The sequence below is a fragment of the Heliangelus exortis genome, chromosome 2 (genome assembly GCF_036169615.1).
Source record: "Heliangelus exortis chromosome 2, bHelExo1.hap1, whole genome shotgun sequence".
Lineage (NCBI taxonomy): Eukaryota > Metazoa > Chordata > Aves > Apodiformes > Trochilidae > Heliangelus > Heliangelus exortis.
In genome coordinates this window covers 46,596,074-46,621,638 of record NC_092423.1, presented here as the reverse complement: position 1 = coordinate 46,621,638, position 25,565 = coordinate 46,596,074, and the positions used below count along the sequence as shown (strand labels likewise).

Genomic DNA, 25,565 nt, shown 5'->3' with positions numbered 1-25,565 from the left:
AAACACCCCACCAAACAGCATATTCAAGAAAACATCTTAAGTGCATCCTAATGCATTTAGCTACTTCTTTAATTCAATGTCACTTAAAAAAATTAGTTCTTCAAATTACCCCAGCTTGCATTTGGTTCCACATACCAAGAAATCTTAAGGCACAATTAACTTCTAGATCTTCACACATCTTTGTGATAGAAAAATAAACATTTTTGTTTTCTAATTTTTTTTTCCTTACTTTATTCTCTACCACATGAGGTCTTAAATATGGCAAATTTCACTACAGAACCTAATTTTTATCATTTGGTAGTCTCAGATCAAGTAATACTTTACGCTATGTAAGACATCACCAAACAGTACAACCTCCAACTGAGTCAAATACAATTAAGCTTTCACCTGTCTTAAATCTAGAGGCAAAAAAAAAAAAAAAGTTACTGGAACAACTGAAGAAAAAACAGAGCTCTCAGACACCAAATGTGAAAGTGTATCTCGTTCAAAACTGATTTATGTAATAATTGCTGATTTAACATATGAGTAATTTTAATAGGATTATATTAGCATGTGTACTGAAATATAATATACTGAAGTAATGAATTGCTCCAAACCACAACAGCTTCTTACAGCAGAAGACAATCATAACTTAATTTCATTCCTTCTCCTGAATCCCATGGTACAAACATAGCATCTCGAAGAGCAACACCACTAGGTACAATGCAAGGCAAACACACCAAAAATATAAAAACCCAATACTGTGTTTCTAAATAGACAAGCTTCAGACACAGACCTGACTAACCAACAGCAGGACCACAGGCCTGTGGGGCTTGCTTTTTATTTCTCAAACGAGGAACACAACTTCTTTTAAAAGCAACTGAAAAGATGACATTAAAGCTCCAAGTCTTAGATACATTTAGATACAGGCAGATGCCAAAAATCCTTCTTCTACCTCTGTAAGATCCTCATGTTTAATATCACTATAGTAGAGGAGTTGGCAATAAAATTTTATAAGAGTGGGGAAAATAAATTACGCTATATATTACTGTAAGGTTTTAGGAACAGTTTGAACCACAGTTAGCAAAATATACCAAATGAAACCCATCTGGATTTTATTCATGTAACTAAGAACCTAAAACATAAAATTCAGAAGCAAATTCATTGTTGTATTCTAAATTAAACTTTTATCACCAAACAACAAAGAAGAAACCAGTTCGGATTCAATTAAGGAACTGTATTTGCCTGGTGGATCTGTGTCTTCATTTCCAGATGTCATATTTTATTTTGTTATGTTTATTTTTGATAGCATTAATGCAGACTTGTTTTTCTTACATAAGACAAAACTGCCATAATCCTTTTCTTGTATGCTGAAAACACCTTTAATCCACATGTACCTGCAATTCAGGCAGGGTTCAAACCTTATGAAACAGATGTTCATAAAATGGAAATTGTATACGCACAAAATCAAATCTAGGGTAGTCAGAGGTAAGAAAAACTATTCTGCATTTTATTGTTTCAGTCTGAAAGTCTTACAGCCAAGTGTCCAGAGAGCTTTCAGCACTAGATGGCACCCTCATAGAGAGACTCAGGACTACCAACATTATCTTCTACATGGTAAAAGTGATTCAGAGGATCTAGCTATTTATACCTTTACTTTCTGGAAATAAGCAGCTTTGAATTTCTATAGCCTTGTATATATTGTATATGCAAATTATCTGATACATAGGTGGCAACCCAAATTGAAATGCTAATCCGCAAAAAAACCCCAAACAAACAACCAAAAAAAAAAAACAACCAACCAAAAAAAAAGTAAAACAGTTCTTTTCCCATTTGTTCCTTTGAACTTTTATTATCTAAACTTTAGCCTTTGAAATGTGTGAACACAAGGACAGTCTATGGGATATTACAAACGGGCTGTGCTCCTAAACATCTGCATATAATGAAAAAAAAAAGCCGAAGACACTAACCTCTATATCCGTTTGAAAGTTAAAGAGGTCTATTCTTTGCCAGTTGCTTCCATCCAGAGCTAAAACATTCCATGCCTACAAAAAACAAATACAGTTTGTTCATTACTGCCACTGCCTGCTCCCTGCATTTGCCTCTCAGCAATTCAAAATATAACAAAATATACAATTTCAGGTAGCATTTGTTAGAAAAAGAAAAAAAAAAAAGTATTTGTAGCTACAAGTGGTCATACAATATCAGTTAGTTAAAAATACAGAAAGTGTGAAATGAATCTCAACTCATCTAAATGGATTGCACTTCAAAAGTTAACCTTTTATGCCCATAAACCATGAAGGAAAGCAAGAAATTAAATGTATAGCACGTACATGGACACAGCAAAATTTATCCCTCCATTTTTAAAAAAGCTTTTGTAAATTTGTCTAGTAAGTTACTTTTGCTAGATCTATATTGAGAAAAATAACTGCAGATGAGATTCCTTCCAATAAAACCACAGCTCCTCAACCTCACTAGTTACTATTCTGAGAAGAACAGAAACCTTTCAGAAAACTGCTGACTTTCCACTGTTAAGATCAGGCCTTTCCTTTACACATGCTAAGTTACATGGACATATTTCACAGTTTGTCCTTCACTGCTGAAGCAATGTTTGTTCAAAGTAAAACAAAATGAAGAAACCAGAAAAACATGAATATAAAAAAAAAAAAGAATACTGCATCCAACTGACAGATTTACTCAATAACTGTGGTTTTCTTCAACTGTATTCTAGGGTTTAGCTGAAGGTTCTAAGAAAACCTGGCATTAGCTCACAACACTTACTGAAGCTGCAGGCCAGGGTGATAAGGGCATAGGAATGAAATGGTTATACACTTTTTATTATGCACTAAATTCAACAAACAGAAAATCAAACCAAAAAAGAACCCCAAACCCAATCGTCATTGAAAGAATTTGTGTTGTTCATTTATGTTGTGTAAGAATACTTCATTGTACATACCTGAAGTAGGAAAAGAGTATTTTTCATTTTAACAATAATAAAAAAAAATCCAGACAAGCTAAACAGAAAAGCTTACTTAGCATGCTTTCTCCATTATCTTGTGTTTCTTTCCCCTATTAGTAGTCCATCTACTTAACACCTTTTGTACTTGGCAAGCAAACGATGGATGTACTTCTTAGACACATGGTGCACATTAACCCAACTACATGGAATTTTAAGCAGAAAATGTGTCTGAAAAATAGTGTTGCATAGCCACATTTTTTATGAAAAGCAAATGCCATTATGCCAAGCAGGGCTTAATCCTTTCTCCAGATATAGGACATACACTACTGGATATCTTTTCCATAGGCTTAAAAAAGAAGTCCAGTACATAGCAATTAATTTCACATCTGAATGCAAACTTGGGCTCACTGTTTATTTGTTTTAAGAAACAAAGAAGATGAAAGAACTATTTGATTTATTCTGACAGAAAGAAGATTGCCCTAAAGCCAGTGATTTGCAGGTAATCAAGAAAACAGCTTCCCAAAAAACAAAGAAATACCTCCAACAGAAATACATACCTTGGAAACTTGTGCACATCGACACAAAGTAACTATGTCCAAGAAAGAAAATATTCTAGAAGAAAGGAAAAGAACTATTTAGATATTTTATTATAAATTCATAGTTCACTAGTTCTATAGAAAGACATCAGTTACAGAGGAAGCAAGTTAAATGCAATATAAATGTTTTTATCAAATTATTTTACTTAAAGACTTAAGGAATAATACCATAGCTATCAACTGAAGACAGTCAACACCACTATGTTAGAATCAGCAGATGCCTCTTCTGAAAATCTGTTCTATGTTTCCTCCTCCTTATTACCCAAAAATGTATGAATCATAGCAAATTCTTTCTATGTCTTTTAAATTCAGATAAACTAGCTCATATACTTTCAATTGTGCTACAATTAGAGAAATAACTTACACAAACACAGATGAAGATTTTGGTGGCTGGTGAAAAATAAGTGATGGAAAATAACACATCAATAAATAGAGGTTAATGAGTCTACCTAACACAAAGCACAATTATCCATAGTTTCACAGTGATTACCAAGGCTAATACAGCTAGTAGCATTTTTTTAATTCACTTTACAACAAACAACTACAATTCAAAAGTTAGTATTACTATTCTGATCATGGAACCAACTCCTCCCAGCTGCCAACTCTCAACAGTTTCCTGAAATAAATTTTTCACTGTCAAAATGAATTTTGCTAAATATCATTTCCACACAACAAGGAAACCGGTTCAAAGTCTGTTTGCTATGAAAAAAAAATCATTAGCATAAATACATCCTATTCCAAAATATTTTTCTGTTACAGAGAACAAAAGATATGAAATACATATAAGATGTCATGGTAATTCACTTATATACTGTTGCCTGTCTGCCAGTGAACATTTTCAGACATCAAAACGATAAACAGTAATAATAATTTCACCTTACAGTGGGATGCTAACACTAGGAGCAAACACAACTGCTAAGAGAGCCTGAATTTAATCATGTGAAATTCTGATTACTATTTTCCAAGTGGAAACCTGAAGCTGGAGCTTGAAATGGATGCCTACATATTAAGGGCTGTAATTTTTAGCTGCAGTAAGAGTAAAAAAATGTAATGGAAGTTCATGGAAGTACACAACAGTCTTCTGGATGTTTATTATAATCACTCCAGAGATTAGTTTTCAAATATTTCATTAACACATGAAAAAACTGTACAGTACTGTACAGTAAGAAGACATTTTATCAAAGAACTACGAGTCATGCAAACAGGACAGATACACTCAACCTATGAAACAATTTAAAAAACCCTGTAGATAACATTTATTTTGACAGCATCTATTTTGCCATTTGTAACACCCATTCTGAGCTCTGCCCACTTTAAGAAACTTAACAGTGTTTCACACACAAAGTACACAACCTGCTCAGCAAGATTGCTGAACTGCTTAGATGAGCACTGAAAGCCACCTCTATCTCTTAAGAGCAGCATTTATAGCCATAACTCACCATGAACCCTCTTTCTGAGGTCACTTTCCCCCCTGCCATAAGGCATATGACAGGAGATGAGGGTGTGGAGACTATGCTAGAGACCTGCAAAAGCTTCTTGGCTTGTAGAAGCTTCCTCAAAGTACAAGTCTATGAAAGGAATCAAAGGGCTATCTTTGATTTAGAGAAGCTGAAGCACTAAATACTAAAGATTTCTACATTATTGGTAACCAAGAGAGGAAGGGTTGTGACAAACCACCTCATGACACAACACTCTTGCCTAAATGAAGAGCATGACATGCTTCAGAAGTGATGTATCAAGTTCTAAGGAAGTAAGAAATAACAGAAGAAATTGTAAGATGTTGAAGAGAAAATGTTTTCTACACCCCCACTACTCTGAACTGTCTGGCAGTCTGTCTTCATGTTTGATTGTTTATTGCTGTTAAAAGATTCATGTTGATGTGTAATTTCTACTAAAAGAGTAAATGAAAACCAAATGCAGAATGTAACGTATGTATTTTTGCTCCATTCTGTATAAAGAGACTGTTTAAAAGTCAAAAACTAAAAGTAGCCAGTCTGTATTAAAAGGATAAATATTTTAGTAAGTGTAAACATTCATTATGCTTTTAGGCTTTTTTTGTTCTAAATAAGAAACTTCCTTGCAAAGCAGTCCAGGCTTTCCCCATCAAAATAAACAATACTAGGATGCATTATAAACCACCAGAATCAGAAGTATTATTTTTCAGTTAAATACTATTATGGGCAAGAGATGTTATTAAATTATTTTACAAGTCTTAAGAGCAATTTTGCTAACTTTCTTGAAAACATTTTTTCATTTATTTACGCTCTATAGTAACAGTCCTACATACAAACCACTAACATACACTTGCTTCTCTACTTGCAGTCCCATAGAACTACCAGCAAATACTTGCTAGCCAGGGAAAACTCCCCAGCAAGACACAAGACTCTAAAGTTTAAAGTCGTTTAAAGTTTCTAAACATGTTAAAGCTTTAAGGGACTTAAAAAAAACAAGCAGCAAACTGAGGGGAAGATGGCAACACTGACATTGTCAGTCATCTGTCAGTGTCAAGATGCTGACATTTCTGGTGCTTTGGGTGAAGGACTATGTTAGCAGTCATTTGCAATTTTAAGAAATGGAAAAAATTATTTAAGTAGGGCAGCTGATGTCTGTATAGCACTTCTGTCCTCTTTGACCATAGCTACCTGGATGGAAGCTAATGCAGCCAGCAGTAGGATTAATTTCCACTGAAGTCTTTGGCATGGATTCGTAGAGGGAAACTGGAAATTAAGTTAATAGATCCACAGTAAAGTTTAAAATCATCTATTCTGACTTCCTGTATCCGAGGCTATTAGATTTTCCATAGTCATTCTGGGTCGAGTTCAAGAAGGAGAATCTACTTATCTATAATCAGAACTCTTCAAGACTTCTTATCCCTGGGCACATCCACTCTGGGCATGTGCCTCATGACTTTGGCCCTGGAGAACTTTCAATGTTAACGGTACCTGCAGCATACATGAGCTTCATGCAAAATGCACACAGGGTTGCACAAGCTCACACGGTTCCTCTGCTCCTTTATGGTAAGCTTCCATTTGGCTAAAGCTTCCAGAAAAGGATCTGTTCTTGATTTGAAAGTCTTCAAGAGATGGAAAAGCATCGCTTTCTTTAGTAGTTTACTCCACTGGTTACTCACTCTGTTAAAATGTTTGCCTTATTTCCAAGGTGAATGTCTGACTTTCAGCTTTATGCTTTTTCTTCACCAAATTTATAATTTATACTTTTCTTCACCAAATTAAAGAGTGCTTTAGCAGTTAGTACTTTCCCCTCATTGAGTTCTAAAGCTACTTATCATGTAATCCTTAATTCTTCCTTTAATAATCTTATTACTTTAGTTACTTAAAACTCTGCACATTCTTCATTTTCCCAAGAACATTTCTTCAAATGTAGACATCAGAAACCTGCAGCTTAAAAAACTTTATCAGTACCAACAAAGCTGTACACAGACAAAGCAGGATTTCATTACTCCCATTTTCAGAGCCCTTTCAGGCTCCTGTAGCAGCTTTATTGACAGAGCATCAGAAAAGAAACATAAAGTATGTTACTGTTTGAGCCTCACATCAACTTCTGGGACTACATACCCCAGGCATTACCTCTTTCCATAGCATTTAGTCCTGTCTATTTAGCCATATGAAATTTATCTGTAAAAATAACCTTGTTTGAGCACACCACAATTTATTATGTTACTTGGGCTTCCTTGGGAGACTGCCTTGTCTTCCCAGTAGTTTATAATTACAGTTCTTTTGTGTCATCTGGAACTTTTCAGTGACTTCTGAAGCAGTGATTTCCAAAACATTGTATTAAAAAAAAGAAACGAAAAAATTAGGTCCACTTTATTGCTGCAACACTGTTAATAAAACCTGAATCCCTTTAATATGCACAAGTACAGTGCTAATTTTTAAACAAAGGGACATTGAAGTCAAATGTCAGAACAGATGTGTAATTTTGGTTGGTAATGCAAAGTACATTTTAATTTCCAGGAACAATATTGTCCAATCACTTACCTTCCATAAAACTACAACTGTGTCAGTTATATTTCTCTGTCAATTTTCTAGCAAAAAAATCCATGGTGAGATTTTTTTTCTACTGCAGACTATGAGACTAAGAATGCTAGTCACCTATCCTTTGCCTAGATAAAAAGTGTTGCAGTCAGGATTCCTATTCTTCTAGTCTTCTGGAATTTTCTTGATACCCAAAACTCACCATAACTCGGCCTAAGAGGGCCCCAGACCTCCTAGGTCTCCTTTTTAAGGCACTTTCACTGCAGCTTACATGGTAGCATCAAGTGCAAGAAGTGATGATCTACAACCTCAAACACCTATCCATTGATTTCCACACATGCTTCATTATTCCCACGTGCTATCAACAGACTGTCTGTCCTCTGTCTTTCCAAATGCAGAAATGGCTCCTGCTGTTTTGTTTCCCTCCCTGTGGAGCCACAGAAAAAACCAGCAAATTCTCAAAACCCCAACACTGTGACTGTGCCACCTACAGAGTGAGCCATCAAACTGTGCAGGAGTCAAACTTCTGTGTCACCTTTGTAAGGCCCTTCCCAATTTAATCACATAAGGAATAAATAAGCTTTTGCATTACAGCCTGTCAGTTACTCATTTTCAGTATTCTGACACAATACTATGTGGACTGATAAGAAGTGGGTAACAAAATACAAACAGTAAGTACCACATGCACATACTGTCACTTCCTTCCCAAAGATTTACAGATCTATTGTTACTCTGGCTCAAGATCAAGATATATAATTGCTTTCCAGAGGCTTTATCTTGTCCATGCTCCATGCCTGTTTTTCATTCTGATAACTTGCTCAGTCAGTTTTGCTGATCACTTTTTTGGAGGTAAGGACCACTAGAAATGAGCATGATTCCATAGGAGTGAGTCTGAATTTGATACTATACTGTGATCAGTCCTACTGTTCTTGCTTGCTTATCTGTCAATGTCTAGTTGCTTCCCTCATCCTTATCTAAAGGAATTTCTATATTGAGTAGTTAGTGTGAGACTGGAGAGTTGTAGCTGTTCTGCAGTAATTCCTTGGACAGATCTATTTAAGGAATGCTAAATCAAAGGACTTGCTTTAGTTAATGAAAGTTACTTTTACAAGGCACTATTAGACTTCCCTTAACAAAAAATATAGATTTGTGCAAATATACAGAGAGGAAACAAGTTTTACTTTCATAAGCAACTCCTATTTACAAGCAATTCAGTTCATAATCTGTATGAATGCAGTTTTACTTCATTTTATTAATTTGTTTGTTTCTGATTCAAATAGCTGTATTCTATTTGTTTGGCAAGCTACTACAGAGGACTTCAAAGTAATGCAAAACATGGTTGAAAAGCAGAACAATTGACTGCATGTGCATTATAGCACTGGGATGTTTTCCTGAGATTGTCAAACACTGAACAGCAGTCTTTGCTACTCAGGGTAAATATTGCCTTATTTAATTATACAAATCCTTGAAGCAGGGAAAATGAATCATGTTTGAGATGGTAGATTCCCCCCCTTCAAAATACATATTTTTTGTTTGCTTACAAAATTCTTACCAACTAAAAACAGGTCCAGATACAAGTTTGTAATTTTCAGTTCTTTGAATCACCAATTGATAGTTACAGCAGCCAAATTTAACAGTGATTGTGGTCACTGAAGTTCCTACAGTACCTAGCTAAGAAATACCAATGGCATTATAACAATCTCTAGTTGAAACCTTTGCTATATTTCTTAAGCACACAGAGGATAAAGCATCACTGCAAATTTACCAAATATTGAGTTTGACTTCACTAATTTTAAGCTTCTTATTGGTCTTTACAGTGATGAAAACACTAAAAGTTAACGAAAAGCTACGTGCAGGAATAAAAACTAAGAACAGAAATATGAAACCTTATATATTATATATACAGCAATACAATTTTAAAATGTACTGCAGCATAAGCATAAGCATAAACTGCTTTAGGTGTTGAAAGACACCCAAAAGGTGTCTAAAGGCTCAGTATTACAAAAGCATTTATATGAAGGAGCAGCAAACAAACTGCACACAGACAATCCTTTGGAAAGCCATGCTTGTGCCCCTAAATTTTCCCTAAATAACACCCCACAAGGATCAGAACTCAGACCCATGTCCCATCATAACACTCCCACTAACACATTCTGCTCCTTGCCTTGCGAGAGTCTGTCTCAGCAGCAGCTCAATTTCAGAAGCAGGTCTACAGAGCATCTCTCTCACCCATCCCCTTCTTTTCCATTCCAAAGCTGTGATGGTCAGCACAATATTGCAGATACTATGAAATGTGGACTTTATTTCTCTGGGGCTATGGGGAGATCATCACCCAAATCATTCAAGCAAGCATTAAGCATGAGTTAATAATGATCTTTACTGATCATCATAAATAATGATCTTTTCTGATCATTATCTCAACACGAGATAATAATGATCTTTACTGATTTACTAGGTGACTAGCTGCACCATTTCCTCACTTGGTCAAATCCAAGGTAAGTCTGTATATGCTCTGAATTACTCTTAAAAAAGTTATCCTGAGTACAAGAGCCAACAGCAAAGCTACTGATGCTGTCACATGGGTTGGTTGTTTTTTTTTTTCAGCATCACTGATACTTGCACATGGTTTATTTTTCCTGCTGAGTTATATAAAATGTCCTCTATAGTTAGATATATGCTGGAATAAACATACTGCTCAATGAAACAAAAACGTTGCTTCCTACATGCTCTTTTAAAGAAGTTACCAAATTCAGTGCTGGAATATTGAATTTGAGAAACTGGCACCTAGGAGCTAGAAGCAAGGATTCTCACAATAAACCTCAACACCTGATTTTATAGATGTTTTACTCACATAATTGGCATAAACACATAATTTAGAAATTTAATGTGTATATAGTGTCACAGTGTTTCTTTTTATCCTACAATGCATTCTTCAACAGTGAAAAGAACAGTCACTTCCACAGATACTTGGAGAGGCCTACTGCTAGGAAATAAGTGCTTGCAGATTATGACTCTTTGGTTAAGGAGGCAGCATATTAAATTGATTTTTATCTTGTGGTTCTTGTGTGACATTGAATGCAACAAGACAAAGTTATTAGAATTTCTGTGCAGGGCATAATTCAGTGACATGTCTCTTTTAATCACACAGTTCTACGAGTCTATTTTACAAATCTGTCACCATAGAAAATGAGTATTTCTCAACAAAAATGAAAATCCTTTTAAAATTTAATTCCTTTAGCAACAGACTGATTCTTTAATACCATCAAGAGAGCAGTGTGATAGAACAGACACTAAAAAAAGTCATAATGGTTTAAAAGCACTTTCTTCAGACCCAAGATGCAAAACGCTGTTACTTGAGACGTTCTCCCACTTTAAAGCAAATGGGAAGAAATGACATATGTACAAGCTAAACCAAACATCTCTTTGGTGTATGAAAAATAAATTATCTGCTCAGTTTTAATAACACAAGTGCTAAAAACTGTAATTGCACCATTATAAGTGAAAACCTTCCCCTTCCTCCTTCTGAGACTGGGCTGGAACAAAACCAATATGCATGTACAGAAGATGTTGCTGAGCTGGTTCAGTTCCAGCTGTGAAGTGATCATATCACACAGATAACAGTTTACACTTTGCTTGAAATGAACTTTAAACAAGATGAGAGCATGAAGAGATCCATCAGTGTCTCATCCCTGGACAGAACTTACTGATCTTGATGTTGTAACTAACTCTTGCAAAGGTGATATACTCGGACACCATCAAGCTGATGAAATTTATGACTACCTGAATGACTACAGCAAGAAAAATCCTCCTCTTGGTTCTAACTCCTACAGTAGAGCCTGACAGTAATGGTAACCATCAGAGTTTTTCACTAGTTACTTTTTGAAAGCTATTAAGTTGAATTTAGATTTTATTTTGTTATAATAAAGTTCATGACATGAATGTGAACCACATTCACCACACCTTAGAGAAAGGATTATAGGCTTCTTCAGACAGATTAACCATTATGCAGCATGGAAAAGTTGATTACTCAATAGACCAAAGCTTTATGGAAATTTTATTTTGCTTCTTTTTCTGATACGTAAGGAAAAGTTCACTATTACATTACATCTTCCACAGTATAGTATTATTTGAACATATTCAAACAAATCAAGATTAAACAAAAGACAAGTTTAAATCAGATACATTGATATTTATTTCAAAACAGATTAGAAAGAATAAATAGCACTCAATAATTTGTAAGCCAAATAAGCAATATAAAGCCCACAGTTTTTTATTCCTTATCACATTATATAGCATTACCTTAACAGGAGTTCTTTGGGTAGTTTTTTGTTTATGAGGGCTTCATCATTACTTGAGAAAACCTGGGAACAGAAAGAAAAGTCATAATTTAAAACAACCAACATGAAAAAACAGTTTTAAAGAGTCTTTTCACCATCTACCTAGGTGCTTTAATCTTTTAAGTTAATATTAAGTTAATATTAAGTTTTCAACATGTTATTTGGTAACACTATAAAACTATTCCAATACATAGAAGGGGAATATCACTCTCGCATACACCTTCTTTTCCCTAGAGCTAAGATTTAACACAAAAGTTGTGGAACAATTTAATAATCATTGAATAAGCCATCAGAAGCCACATTTATATCCCATAAAGAAGTATTTTAGTCAATACTAAAACTTCTAGCATTAGTACAACACATAGAAACATAAACTAGTTGCAGGGTCCTAAAACTGTTCCATCACAGAAAAAAAAAAACCTGGATACTTTCTAGTTACTCACATCCCTCCTCCCCTGTCTACAGCATAAATTCTTTGACCCACATTATGTGAAGACAGATACACTAAAAAAAAAAAATCTAAATATTTAAAGAAATTACTGCTACAGATGTGATGGCACGATAGCAATTGCCATACAAGCAAGAGGAGCTCCTCAAGAAATGACAGAAGAAAACCAGAAAATGCCTCTTACCTAGAACTTCATATTACTAACTTATCTCTAAAGATACAGAGGGTGGGACATGAAAAGAGAGCACCCCAGCAAGACTAAAATTGTATAGGTAAAAGTTTCTGCAAGAGGAGAAAAGCAGCAGTCAACAGCTAAATAGAAATACTAGACAAAAGAGATACTGACCAGTCTTGCAAATTATTGTAAATATTTAGTTTTGACAACTAAAGAAGGTGATTCAAAACAAAGAAGAAGGTGATTCAGAATTTAAGGAACTGTTGCCACAAGCAATCGCTTCCCCTGTAAAGAGAAGACCTTTATGAAATCCCTTTGCTGTCCACATTACTAGAAAAAAAAGCTAGAAAGAGATATTCAGAACAGCCAGGAGTTTTCTGAAGGTTAACAGGTAAATTTGAAAACCACATAAAACAGAAACATGAAAAATAATTTGAAGAAATCTTTCCCCTGTCCTTCACTAAGAATATCCTGACTTAACCATCAGAGTATTACTTCTTGCCTATCCTACCATCAACAAATATTATATATTTGGTAATTACCTGCTTTGCTTCCTGGTTAAAAAAGAAAAAAACAGTGGTTCTGAAAAAGAGGTACATCAGTCAAAGAATAAAAAAACCTGACTATAAGTTTGGTTCTGTCTTCACAAAAAAAGGGAGCCAGCAGAAATTGCACATTTGGGAATTCTGAAAATATCTCCCTAAATACTAAGTTAAAAAATTTAATTTCCTAACATCAAGAATGCTTTTTCTCTTACAATACATCCTTGGCTGACTTCAGGTCTACACTGCATACTATTGTTTCTCAATTCTGACACAACAGCAAAAGCCACGTTTTGAACCTAAAATCTCTACACACAATTAGCCACACATCTAACAATAAAGCTGTCAACTTTCAACTGGATCAAGAAGTTCAATCAAACTTATTTTTCCTGCAACTGGAGTATAGCACAATTATCCACAGACTGGTAACTGTAGACATTCAAATTGTGAAACACCAATGCATATATATTTCAACAGGACAACTCTAGTTCCTTTAAAAGAGAGATGTTCTTGGCTTTATGCAGTTCCACATGGCTGACCACAGGTTCTGCTTTACATCCAATACCCATTGCTCTAATTCTTTTCAGCCCATGCTAAATACATGATGAACATCAACACTGTTTTTAGAACCAACTGACTGCTTCTAAGCTTGGCAACTCAAAAAGTTGTGAACTATGTCATGTTAATATTACATGCTACTCACAGTCTGCAGCTCATAGCCTGAAAATGAGAGTATATCTTTTTAGAACAGTCAAAACATAGGCCTAATTGTGCTCATTGGAGCACTCATTCAGAAAAAGGAGACACATTCCATCCTCATAGAATTTAAGATCACTGAGGAGTGAGAGAAGCAGAGAAATATGCTTGTGCATTTCAATTAAAAAAAAAAAAATGAGTTGCAAAAAAGGAAGTTACCCCCATGAGAGTACACAAGGTCTGCAGCAAAACAGACAACTTAGATTCTCATCCAGAATATGAACATTTGGCATCACAGACCACTGAAAATTCTTTCAACTTAATTATTCTATAGGTGCAGACAGTTAGTTCCTCAAGAATTCAATAACCTAGCACAGACTTCCCACCTATATGCACAAGTATGCACATGTTGTACATACATGTAAATATGTATGTAATTTAAAATAAACTTTGCAGACTACTACTGGTCTACACATGTGTGCCATTATTTTGCCAGTACAACAACTACTATCATCCATTTTTTCTCTACACCTTAGATTCCCAGATATACCATGAGATACCTAGATGCAACACTGATACCTGCCCACTGTGTGAGGGTGATGCAGCATTTAAGTCAGTAAGATATAAGGAAGTTACTTCTTAATACAAAGAGCTACAATGCATGCTGAGGCTTCTGAGTATTTCAGACTATTCATCAACTCCTGTATTGAAAAGCTAAATCACAACAAAACATAGCCTGGACTTTTGGGAATAATAAGCATTTTTCAAGTGATGCCAAGCTGAAAATCTAAACCTATAACCAAACTGGCAAGTCATGTCAGAAAATGAATTATCATCTCTACATGTTTACATGAGGTATTTTTAGACTTTTAACTGAAAGTTGGACAGATGAACTTTTTGAGTACCTGACAGCAGATATGACCAATATGGTTGCATTTAGGAATCTCAGTTGAGTGTGGTCTTAACTGTATAAAACACTGAAATACAACACACAAATCTATGCACAAGGAAACAGGACAGTGAGATTGAACATATGTGATGTTAATCTAAAACCAGCTCTAAATTTCCTGCAAACATTCTTAAATAAATTGTGAGAACAAACAAAACAAAACTCACAAGAGACAACTGTAATTGCTTATTACTTTAATCTTGAGCCATTTCTTAAAATTTTTAACTGACCTCTCTTGGTGATATCTACACTATACTTTTTCAAGACTGGTTATAGTGAACTAAAAAGTGAGCATTTCCTTTAAAAATGACCTTACACTTGCTTACACTAAATTCCTTCAGCAACTACCACTTTGTTTATTTTTTATTCTCTGTATTGTTTAAAGTACCATTGTGTAAACCTGTCAGATAAAAAATGAATAATCTCCCAGTTTTGCTTCCCCTTCCATTTTATTAAACACATCAATTGTCACTAGCCCTAGAATATAACTTGCCTTGCCACAATTAAAAGCACCACATATTACTGTCTTCTGGTCTAACCATTAGTGATAAAGCTCTCCTGTTTTCACCAGAATTACAGAGTTGAAGAAATCTTTTCTGATGGAGTTTCACATTTGCTGTTTTGTTCCCAGACTGGCAAAGACGTGTAATGTGCTCAAAAAGTTTATTTATCTCCACAAAGAAACAAAGGAATATTCCTTTTGTTTTACCATGATTATCTAAAACATTTAGAAATTCCCTTCAACTGTATTTCAGGATCAAAATTGGTTATACTACTAATTGTGTTGGTAGTCCTTGAGAGTTTTTTTTAATTCTGCAATTTTGGTTGCCATTCAGTCCATTGGAAAGGACTATTTTCTCTACAGATTAAAAAGTTTTTTTAGAAGCTCAGCCATGATGGCTTGGTTCCACAGACATATTTACGTATCTAATTTCCATTGAAATCAGAGGGCTTTCAACCTGTCAACTTTTCCAATCAGAGGCTACTAAAAAGCAGACTTTGAAAGACAGCCTTGCTTACTCGTATGTTAAAGGGAATAATTATGGGCAAATTTAGATTTGGGAATGAGGGACAATGAAATCTGAAAGACACCAAAAAAACATCAGGTAAAAAAAAGAAAAGACAGATATCTTGACAACAAGGATGAATTATTTATCAGATCAGGAATAAAACCCAACACTAGGACATTGTCACCAAAGGAGGCAGCAGTTTTGAATTAAATCCATACATTTCCCTTCTCCTGTGGCTGACAGAGCAAACATTATATTAAACTTGTAAATATCGCCATATGTTAAAAGCATCAAGTCCTTCAGGTTTTCACTGGCAAGAACAGTATTTATTTAGTATTATGTATGCACTAATAGGCATTGTAAGAGCAAGATATTTTAAAGGAAAATCCTGCCAAAATAAAACAAAATTTTTATTCAGTTCCCTTGATGTGCAGATTATTGTTACTAAACACAAAAGCCACCAGCTTGCTGAACGTCTCTTCCCTAGCAAAGACATCTAATTGTTGCCTGTGCAATTTCCCCTTCACCAAGCTACTGAAATTGCCTCTTGCTAAAGTGGCAGGGAGTTCAGCAGAGCAGTTCATGAGCACACTGAAGAATGGCACCATAAAAATCTCTACATTTCAATAGAGCAGAAAAATGGAGAAGGAAGAAGAAAAGGGAAAACAATCTTCCTTTACTATACATTTTGGATTATCTCATTTGTTACACTACAGAGTGCTCTCTAATGGTCAAAGAATTGCTGCTAGCAGGTGCTTCCTTCAGAAATGTACAACTACTGCTATTAGACTTAGGCAGAGGGTAGAAAACCATTTAACAAGATGCAAGTAGCAAAATGTAACCGTATCTAGGCAACAAAAGGAGTGCCAGGCAAATGGGTAAGCCTTGCCAACAGAACTGAAATAAGTGATATGGAAGACACAACAGCTGATGGCACGGGGCTGGTGTTAAATTAGAACCATTGGTAAAGCTTTCTGTAAAAATCGATAAAATTATGATTTATCAAAGCAAACCTTGGAAGGCGGTGCCTTTTTAAACCAAAATAATCTAACACAGAGACAGACTGGCAACATCTTTTATTTCGACACAGAGGCTCTCATGCCTATCTGCCCTACAGGCTCTCACTATGATGCTGCAGCTGATCACCATTCTTCATCTCAGGCTTTGACTTTGTGTATTTTAAAACCCCAGCCATTCTGGCCTGTTCTGGTCACTAACCTCTTTTTTCCTAGGACACACTCTATCAGAGTCCAGGCTATTGTCTTCAGTAACTTCCTCCTTGATGCCAAATGCCCACTGGATCTTCTGCACTGGTCATTTCTCCTTCAGCACTGTGACAAACTGACCAAAACCAACATCTCATATGAAAGCCTTTTGCTCTTACCCTGTTGGTCATCTTAAAACAGTTAAAGCTCACCTTCTGAGAACAACACCAAATACCACCAGGAACATCTCTCTTTCTATAATGCCTTCCCCGACTTAGGGCTGCCTATTAGGGCCATATTGCTTTCAAGTTTCCCCAGAGTAAATGCTGTATGATATAACCAGACCTGCCAGGCAGAAGCAGCTGGCCACGCTGCCCACTTTGCTGCTTGGTTTTCTTCCAGTGAAGCCATCATTCTTGTTTTGCCAGCACTGGTATTCATATCACATCATTCAAATTTTACTGGAGGGCATCATTATATCTCTGCAAGGCTCTGTTCTCACTGGGTGATAGATCAAGCTCATTTGAGAACTTCAGAGCTGATGTCTGTAGCTGTGCAACTCTCTCATGAGGCCTTTTGCTATCACACCTGAACTGCCTCTTAACACGGAGCAGGAGGTGCTTCAGGTTGTCTTGTCTGCTGTGTCAAGCACACCAGCTCATTCTCAGTTAACCAAATAGCTCACATCACCCCTTTCTGTGTATTTTTCAGAAGGGCAGGCACCTGCTGCCATCAGCATACTTGGAAATTACCAAGGCTCAGTCTCTGTAAGCATCCAAGGTATTTAGTGTATTACTTTCATAATAAGGTATTAACAGATTAGCCTGACCTGTTAGCTGAGCTGACCATCCTCTGATGCAAAACTTAACTCCTTTTCCTACAAAGTCACTGAAGAGACAGCGATTCTCTGAACCTGCCCCACTCATTAAGCACACATCCACATACTGCTGTCTTACCAGCACTATTATTTAAGCATCGTGACCCAGATTTATTTAAACACTTAGTTCATTGAAAATTCTGACACAAACCAAAGAGGCACAGAACAAATATAACGTTGGATACATTTTTCTGTACCATGCCAACATTTCAGGCTGACTGGAATGTGCCAGTCCCTACTTTACCTTGTCAAAAACTAGGAAGGGGAAATCCAGTGGTTTGCAGAATTAGCGACTGACCTAATTACTCATAGGCCTAAAATTCAGCTGAAAGATAGCATTTTATCAATATTTGCTATCATATAACCAATGTTTAGTAGTCTGCATGACAGCAAGCATTAGGTTCAATCCAATACCTAGCCAAAACAAATGGGAATTACACTACTCATGCAAAACAGGCTTGCAAGTTCTGCTTCCTCCATGTTATTGAGATAGAAGCTACATGGAAGACGAAGCCTCCATTGAGGTTATGATCCACCTAGTTCACACTTTGTCTCTTGAAGCATCATTCTAACCGCTACCAGAGATAGCAAAGCAAACCTGAACTACATGGAAAAATAGAACTACCCCCTACCTAATCTTTCATGACGAGAGACCAGCTCAGCATAGAAAAGGACAAAACAAAAACAGACAAAAAAATCCAGTAACTACAGTTTAAACACTAAGAAATCTGGAAAAAGCTGTTAACTGCATCCCTGTACATTCTATAAACATACATAAAGAGTAAAAACAGGGTTGACAATTTTGATGCTCATCATTCATTAGTTATCCATTGACTGGGAAATCTTTTCTTCAGTTTGTTTTCTTTTTAAATAACAGAAGATAGAATAGTTCCATCTTCAGATATTTACCCAATTTTAAGATTAGGCACTTCCAAATAAAACCAGTACATGATGAAGCAACTAGACATAATTTCTGGGGAAAAAAAAAAAAAAAAAGCATTCAAACAGTGAAATCCACAAATCACTTGAAGTGGAATGCTGGGAAGCCTGTATCAGGCTTGGAGATAAACAGACTAATAGCAGAAAATTAAAAGCAGAGAGATGAAGCAGTTGTGTACTACAGCCCATCACAAGGGTAGATTATCCATCATACAGATTCAGTGCTTGCTTCCTGAACAGGTTAACAACAAATCCCTCCTTAAACATCAGAGACTCAAATGCAATTTACAAAAGCCTAAGTTAAAACACCTGAGAAAAGTACTTTCCTTTAACCACTCAAATAACTGAGATTTTAAACTGAACTACTGGAAGGCAGCTTCCATCACAACATTCATAGGAACTGTGCTCAAATTCCAATTTGTTTCCTCACAAAAACAATCCATTTGATTTCATTGTCTTGTAGAACCATGCTTTATAATACATGTTCTCAGACATGCAAAACATGATTAGTTTCTGAAAAAACAGACTGAGAGAAAAGGTGGTGTCTGTTTGTTTCAATGCAGCAATATTTGGTTAGGGACAGCTGTTCCATCTCAGCCATCCATATTTAATCCACATTACAGATTCATCAGAGCCCTTAAGAGTACACTTTTCAAAACTCCTCCTCTGAATCACCACTTCTGCATACAACTGTTTTTACTGTCACACATGCTGCTAAGTTTTATTCCCAGCACCAATCTCAGCATACAAACACACTGATGGAATAACAGTGAAGATTCAAAATCTTCCCAGAGTGCGTGCACATGGAAACTCTTCTTCAAATCCATTTCCCCAGGAGTCTGCACCATTCTCACTTGGGCTGACACAGTCTTCCCTCCAGTCACGCAACCTCACATCCAGAAAGGCATTTACTTTTCTTATTGTACTTGGCTCTAACCGTAAATGAAATTATAGCTTAAGTCCTGACTTTATGGTTGAAGCAGAATCCCTTCTTTGAAGTACCTGTGAAACAAAGTTTGAATACTAATATTTTCCCTACCAACATAACTACTCTTCAAAATATATTTAAGATTTAAAACATATTTGAGACAGAAAATATTCTATTGCTTTTACAAAGCCATTTCAAAGCAGTGCTTGATCTGCATCATAAACACTATGTCAGAACTGATGTTTTTCCTAGTACTGAATGTGAAATCTTTATTACAAGCAAACCTTCTCTGCAAGGTAATCTCCCTGAAGTATAAACCTCAAAAAGATGACATAAAAACTGTGTTGCAGATGCAGATGCCAAATGTGTAGTGTATAATTAAAGCTTTCAGTTATAAGAGACAAAATTAGAGACCTCTTCATGATTACAAGCAGCAATTATAAATGACTTGCTCCAAGAAAGGCAAGAGGCTAAGATCTAGAGGAGAAACTGGACACTCACGCGATTGACAAAATGTGTAGTTCTTCAATGTCTGCAGAAATAAAATAACCTTGATACTTTTGCTCAAGAAGTAGATTATAGACCCTTTTCAGAACTACAGCACGCTCAGACATTTTGCCGCATAATGTTTAGGTAACTACTACATAATATCAAGTCATGATATGGAAATTTCTTTCCTCTGTGAAGCTCTGACCTCAATTTCAACTTCTGAAGACAGACAAACTTGACATACTGGTAGACTTTCACATTTATGCAGCTTTGATGATGTCTTGTCTCCTTGTTAGTTTAAATTTACAGAACATACTGGTTAACCCGTTGAACGGCAATAAAACCCGATGAAAACAGGGTTTACTACCTCCTTCTGCCTGAAGGAGAACACAAGAAAACACTGGGATAGAAAAAGAGAGTAGACCATAAAGTATGGACAGTATTTTTAAGGGCAGCAGCCTGACACCAATTTTTAAGTACTTTCCTGTGGGCTACATGGCAATAGCTTGTAGTTCCCAGTAGTCACAAACGTGCAAGCCCAGAAAAGGGCACATTTCCAGTTCCAGTTTTCCTCTAGCATGAATACAGTGGTTCCTCCAAGGCAAAGATAACAACCCACAGGGAATTATTCTAGCCACAGAGATTGGCTATAGTTGATTTTATCAGCTGAGGTGCCCTTGTATTTTAAACAATGCAAGTATTGTTGTATTTCCATTATCTCTCTGTACCCAACAGAAATTATTTTAGTCCATTTAAAGGCTTAAGCTCATACTGTAGTACTGTTTGTGTGTTCGGTTAGGGCTTGGGGTTTTTTGGGTGGGGCTGAGGACAGGGGACCAGGTAGGAGGTCACTGGAGTCAGCAAAAAATTTGCATCTTACAGATTCTATTCTTTCTTTTTCTTGACCAGGTAAGTAACAAATTCCTCTGTAGGTATCAGACACTCAAATGCAATGTGCAAAATCTATGGTCAAAACACCTGAGAAAGGCATTTCCCTTTGGCCATTCAAATAACTTTTGAGACTCTACACAGAAATACTGATACAGATCCTAAGCATCTATCACAAGATCATTCACAGGAACTGTACTCAAACTAAAATTCATCTCATCATAAAAATAACCCATTTGGTTTCACACAGTCTTGTAGTATCACACTATACATACAGTTTTTAAAATATTCATTGCACAGTACATTTTTGTAAAGTTAATCTGAGAGAAAAGCTTGACCCCTACAAACTACTAGTAAAAATATATATTTAAGCTCAAGAACAACTAGTTTAAACTTTGATGGAGACAGGTAAGTGACATATTGATTCTGAAAAATAAACATTGAATAGACAGAGGAGATACCAGTATGTTGTGAATTTTAAGTCCCTCTTTATACTCTTCTAATGTCTTAAGGCTACCTTTTCTGGTTGGAACAATAAATAACAATTTCCTGCATTTTCAAGAATGCAAATCTGACTTTCACTGTTTAGAAAGTACTCCGTGTTTACAATCTTCCTTCTCAGACACTTTACAAACAATCAGAATATCCCTCCCCATGTTACAACTTCAGGTGGGAAAAATGCTTTGTGAAAACTTGGACAGCCAGGGGGACTCCAGCCCTGACACATATTCAAATCAAGTCACCCCAAATACATATTTTCAGATATGATCAGAAACTAACAGGTTTTTTGCATTGTGACAAAACATAAGAGAAAAAAAAAAATTAAGACATCTATGGAGTATACAGATCATCTTCCTAAAAAAGTTATTAGGGTTATTAGAAAGAATGTAAGTGAATGTTGTGGCCATTGTCTAAAATAGCTCCAGGCTACTGTCTGAACTGTGAGGGAGAACCCCTTTGGTTTCACAATTTCATCTGGTTTTGTTCTACTTAGTCTATGCCATTTATGTGTATTTCTGACTCAGTAGAAACACAACCAGAACTACTATACAAGTTGATAATTTATATGGAATTAGTGCAGTTATTCTGATTTCTAATTGACAAAACAGCTGAAGTACTGCTAATGTGTAGCCTTCTGCTGGCATTCAGATCAATATTGTCATAGTGCCAAGATTAGTAGTACTTTTCTACACTAATCTAAAAATAGTTGCCATGCTTCAGTGAAAAATCTGATTTTTATTTTAAATTTTCCACATCTGCCAGCCCCATGTTATCCTTAATTTTAACCAAGGTGAGTGAAAATATTCCAGTCTACTGTCAAAATAAGAAAACAATAAGCTAACAGTCCTTCTGACTTATAGGAACACTGATATTCCCCAAACGAAAAGGTCTGGTGTTAATTGGTCAAAATTAATTCCTTCCTCACCTTTCTTACATTTTAAACAATGCAGCTATGAATAATTTAGAGGAAAAGAACAACCTAAACAAGACTAAGCCTATAACAGAGAGCAAATAAAGTATAAGCAGTCATTAAATATCTGAAAAACAAAAACAAACATAAAAAGAACAATAATTTGAAAAAGATGCTATTTCACTCTTTTCTCACCAACTCTGATGCACATCTAAGGAGCTGACCAATACAAAAGTGAAGCTTATCCAGTATAATTTCTGAGCTGTCACCTTTGCAGTCACAGCAACAATTCAGTGCTTCTTTGCAGATTATCTTATCTGCTGAGTTTAAACTGCTAAGGATATCTAATCAGGAATGTCAAAATGGACCATGAAGAAAAACTCAACACCTGGAGTTTGGTAAATGGAAAATATTTACTCGTACAGTGAAACAGTTTATAAACGATTTTGTTCACTGATTTCAGAGAGGAAAATTTTCAGTTTAAAACATGAGATAAATGCATTATATTCAATTTGCTTTTAATATACTCAATATGAGAAAAGATACAGTAAGACGTGTAATAGAATACTGATGTGATATAGGGTATATCATTAAGTCACATCATCATAATTTCACCAATACTACACCATCAACAGCCATATTGACAGGCGTTTACTCCTCCTTGTAGCAACAAATACATCTTAAAAGCTATGAAAACCAGCATGATTCTACACAGAAGCATACTGCAATCCCAAAGAGTCTATTTATATTTTTATTCCATCTCACATTTTAGTTTTCAAGGTAATTTTGCTTACATTCAAAATATACAGGCTAGAATCAGGGAAGAACAGAAGACAAAGTGCAAGCAAAGTGAGACAAGGAGCACAAACAAACCTTCATGCAGAGGAAGGAAAGAAAGAGAAGTTACAACACCACAGGGCTATGTTCCTTCCCTTTGTAAGTCTAAGCACTCCCCCACCCTCCTCAAAACCTGCTACAGCAAACCTACTATCACTACGCACACATAAACATACACATAATCTGATTTTCTGCTGTAAGACTCGGTGCATTTCCCCGCATGTGAAAGACAGTATAAAACTATCACTGCAAAGCAATAATGCATCAGACACTTAAGTTGCAGTTGAAAACAGGGATCATACCAATACCCTTTCCAAACACACTTTGCTGGTCCCTACTCACCCCCCTCACACCCTTGTCACTTTGCTTTCACACACACGATGCACCTCTCCCATTTACTGCCTTTAAGTACCATATCACATCCCCACATACTTCTGCCATACAGAGCAAGCCTCAACCACTCTTCCTCCCTTGCTGCACCCTCCACACACATGCTCCATGACACACCATCTTCTACATACAGATGCAACAAACCCCACGCCCACCATATACATACCACAAATCTATAGTACACATACCACAAATTTCTTGTATTTATAAATACACTTGTGCATTCACATAAACCAACACAGCTATGCATACTTGAACACATAAGTGTCACTCCATTCACACAAAACACCATACCCTCGATCTGCTATATACATATACAAAGCAGATAATCCTTGCCACACCCATAGCATACATGCCTATAAAAATATTCATACTATTATGCCACGCCAAGTGTTCACTGAACATATATATATATATATAAAGAGAGACACAAGCCCATACCAGGCAGCAGTATACAGACACAGCTACATACATACAATGCCATGTCATGTCCCTGCACATCATGTCACATCTCTGCTACAACACAAATACACAACACATGCCCACAGCACAAATCGCAGCAGACACACGCAGATGCTGTCACGGAGGTGTATTATTACCCTCATATCCTACCCTGTATCTGTTTTATGCACACATCCCAGGCCACACCCTGTCTTATTGCACAGGCATAAGCATCCAGCACTGTGCCCCACCCCAGCATCCACACCGTAACACCCACCGTCTGCTTTGTGGGCTGACACACAGGTTACCTTCATCCCTACTTTATATAGGGGGGGTGACACGACACACCCCATCCGCTTGACACACTCACACACACGCACGATCTCTCCCGTGTTACACAGGGGGACAGCACACCCCTGCCACACCTGACCTGATCTACACACAGGCAGACTCCGACCATGGCTGCTCCGGCGTTGGACAGGGAGGCGAGACACCCGTCACACCTCGCCCACAGACACGCAGGCATGTCCTCTCTTCGACGGTGCTATAGCGAGGGACAAAGAAGCCCCACCTGCTCTGGACAGACGGACAGACACACTTCCTCCTCCCCGCTCTTACGGCGGGGGACGGCACAGCCTGGCACAGCCCCTCACAGACACATCCCCGCTCCCCGCAGGGCCGCGCACCCAGCACCGCATCCGCACCGCCACCGTGCACGCCCGACAACCCCAGGCGTTGCGCCTGCTCCGCCCGCCCGCCCCCCGGTTCCGCCGCCGCTCCACACGGCCCGACCACCGCCCGCTCCCCACCGCAGCGACGACGACGGCGCCGCCCGCCCGCCCCACCACATGCACGCTCCGCTCCGCTTCGCCTCGCCGCCGTTCCCCCGCTCTGGGCCCCAAGCGGCGGAGCCGGATGGCGGAGGGCGACGCGGGGCAGCGGGACGGGCCGAGGTCTCACCATGGCAGAGGCGCGGCGGCGAGGCCGGTTGTCCTGGCGACGGGGAGCCCCGAGGAGGGCGCCAGGTGCAACGCCTGCGCGAACACCGCCGCCGCCGCTACCAGAGCCGGGGCGGGGCGGGGCCGCCACCGGCCCATGTGACCGGCACCGCCCCTGCGCCGTGGGTCCGGTCCGGTCCGGCCCCGCCCCCGCCGCCGGCCCCGCCCTCCCGTTTGCCTCAGGTGGGGGTATGGCGGCTTCGGCGGGGAGTTAAGGGGTGATCGCCAGGGGCTGCCAGCGGAGGGAGGAAGAGCAAGAGCCAGCCCCGGGCAGGCCTGACCTGGTGGGGGTCCTGGTGGGTCCCGAGCCTGTCAGCTGGGTGAGAGAGGTCTGTCGCCCTGGCCCGGTTCCTCCCGACCCGAAGGCAGCGGTACCTCCCGGCCCTTGGGATTAGGAGCAGCCTGCGTGGTTGTGTGGGAGAAAAGGTGGCAGCTGCGTGCGCTGCTGAGGTTTGCAGGGGGTTGGTAGTGCGGGT

The 25,565-nt window shown here is 37.7% G+C and overlaps 1 protein-coding gene across 5 annotated transcripts in view; it reads right to left on the bottom strand.

Annotated features, from left to right (window-relative positions):
• FBXL2 (F-box and leucine rich repeat protein 2) overlaps positions 1 to 25,287 on the bottom strand; it is a 48,386-nt gene extending 23,099 nt beyond the window's left edge. For 2 of the 5 annotated variants that reach the window (XM_071735970.1, XM_071735971.1), the window contains exons 1-4: positions 24,522 to 24,798; positions 11,829 to 11,890; positions 3,496 to 3,550; positions 1,950 to 2,024 (exon numbers count right to left, since the gene is read on the bottom strand). In XM_071735970.1, the coding sequence (XP_071592071.1) occupies positions 1,950 to 2,024; positions 3,496 to 3,550; positions 11,829 to 11,890; positions 24,522 to 24,617 (288 nt within the window). In that variant the 5' untranslated portion in view covers positions 24,618 to 24,798. Of the gene's footprint in view, positions 1 to 1,949; positions 2,025 to 3,495; positions 3,551 to 11,828; positions 11,891 to 24,521; positions 24,810 to 25,051 lie in introns of those variants that run through there. The other 3 variants (XR_011724299.1, XM_071735974.1, XM_071735972.1) reach the window with 3 other exon arrangements.
• Positions 25,288 to 25,565: the final 278 nt, after the last annotated feature.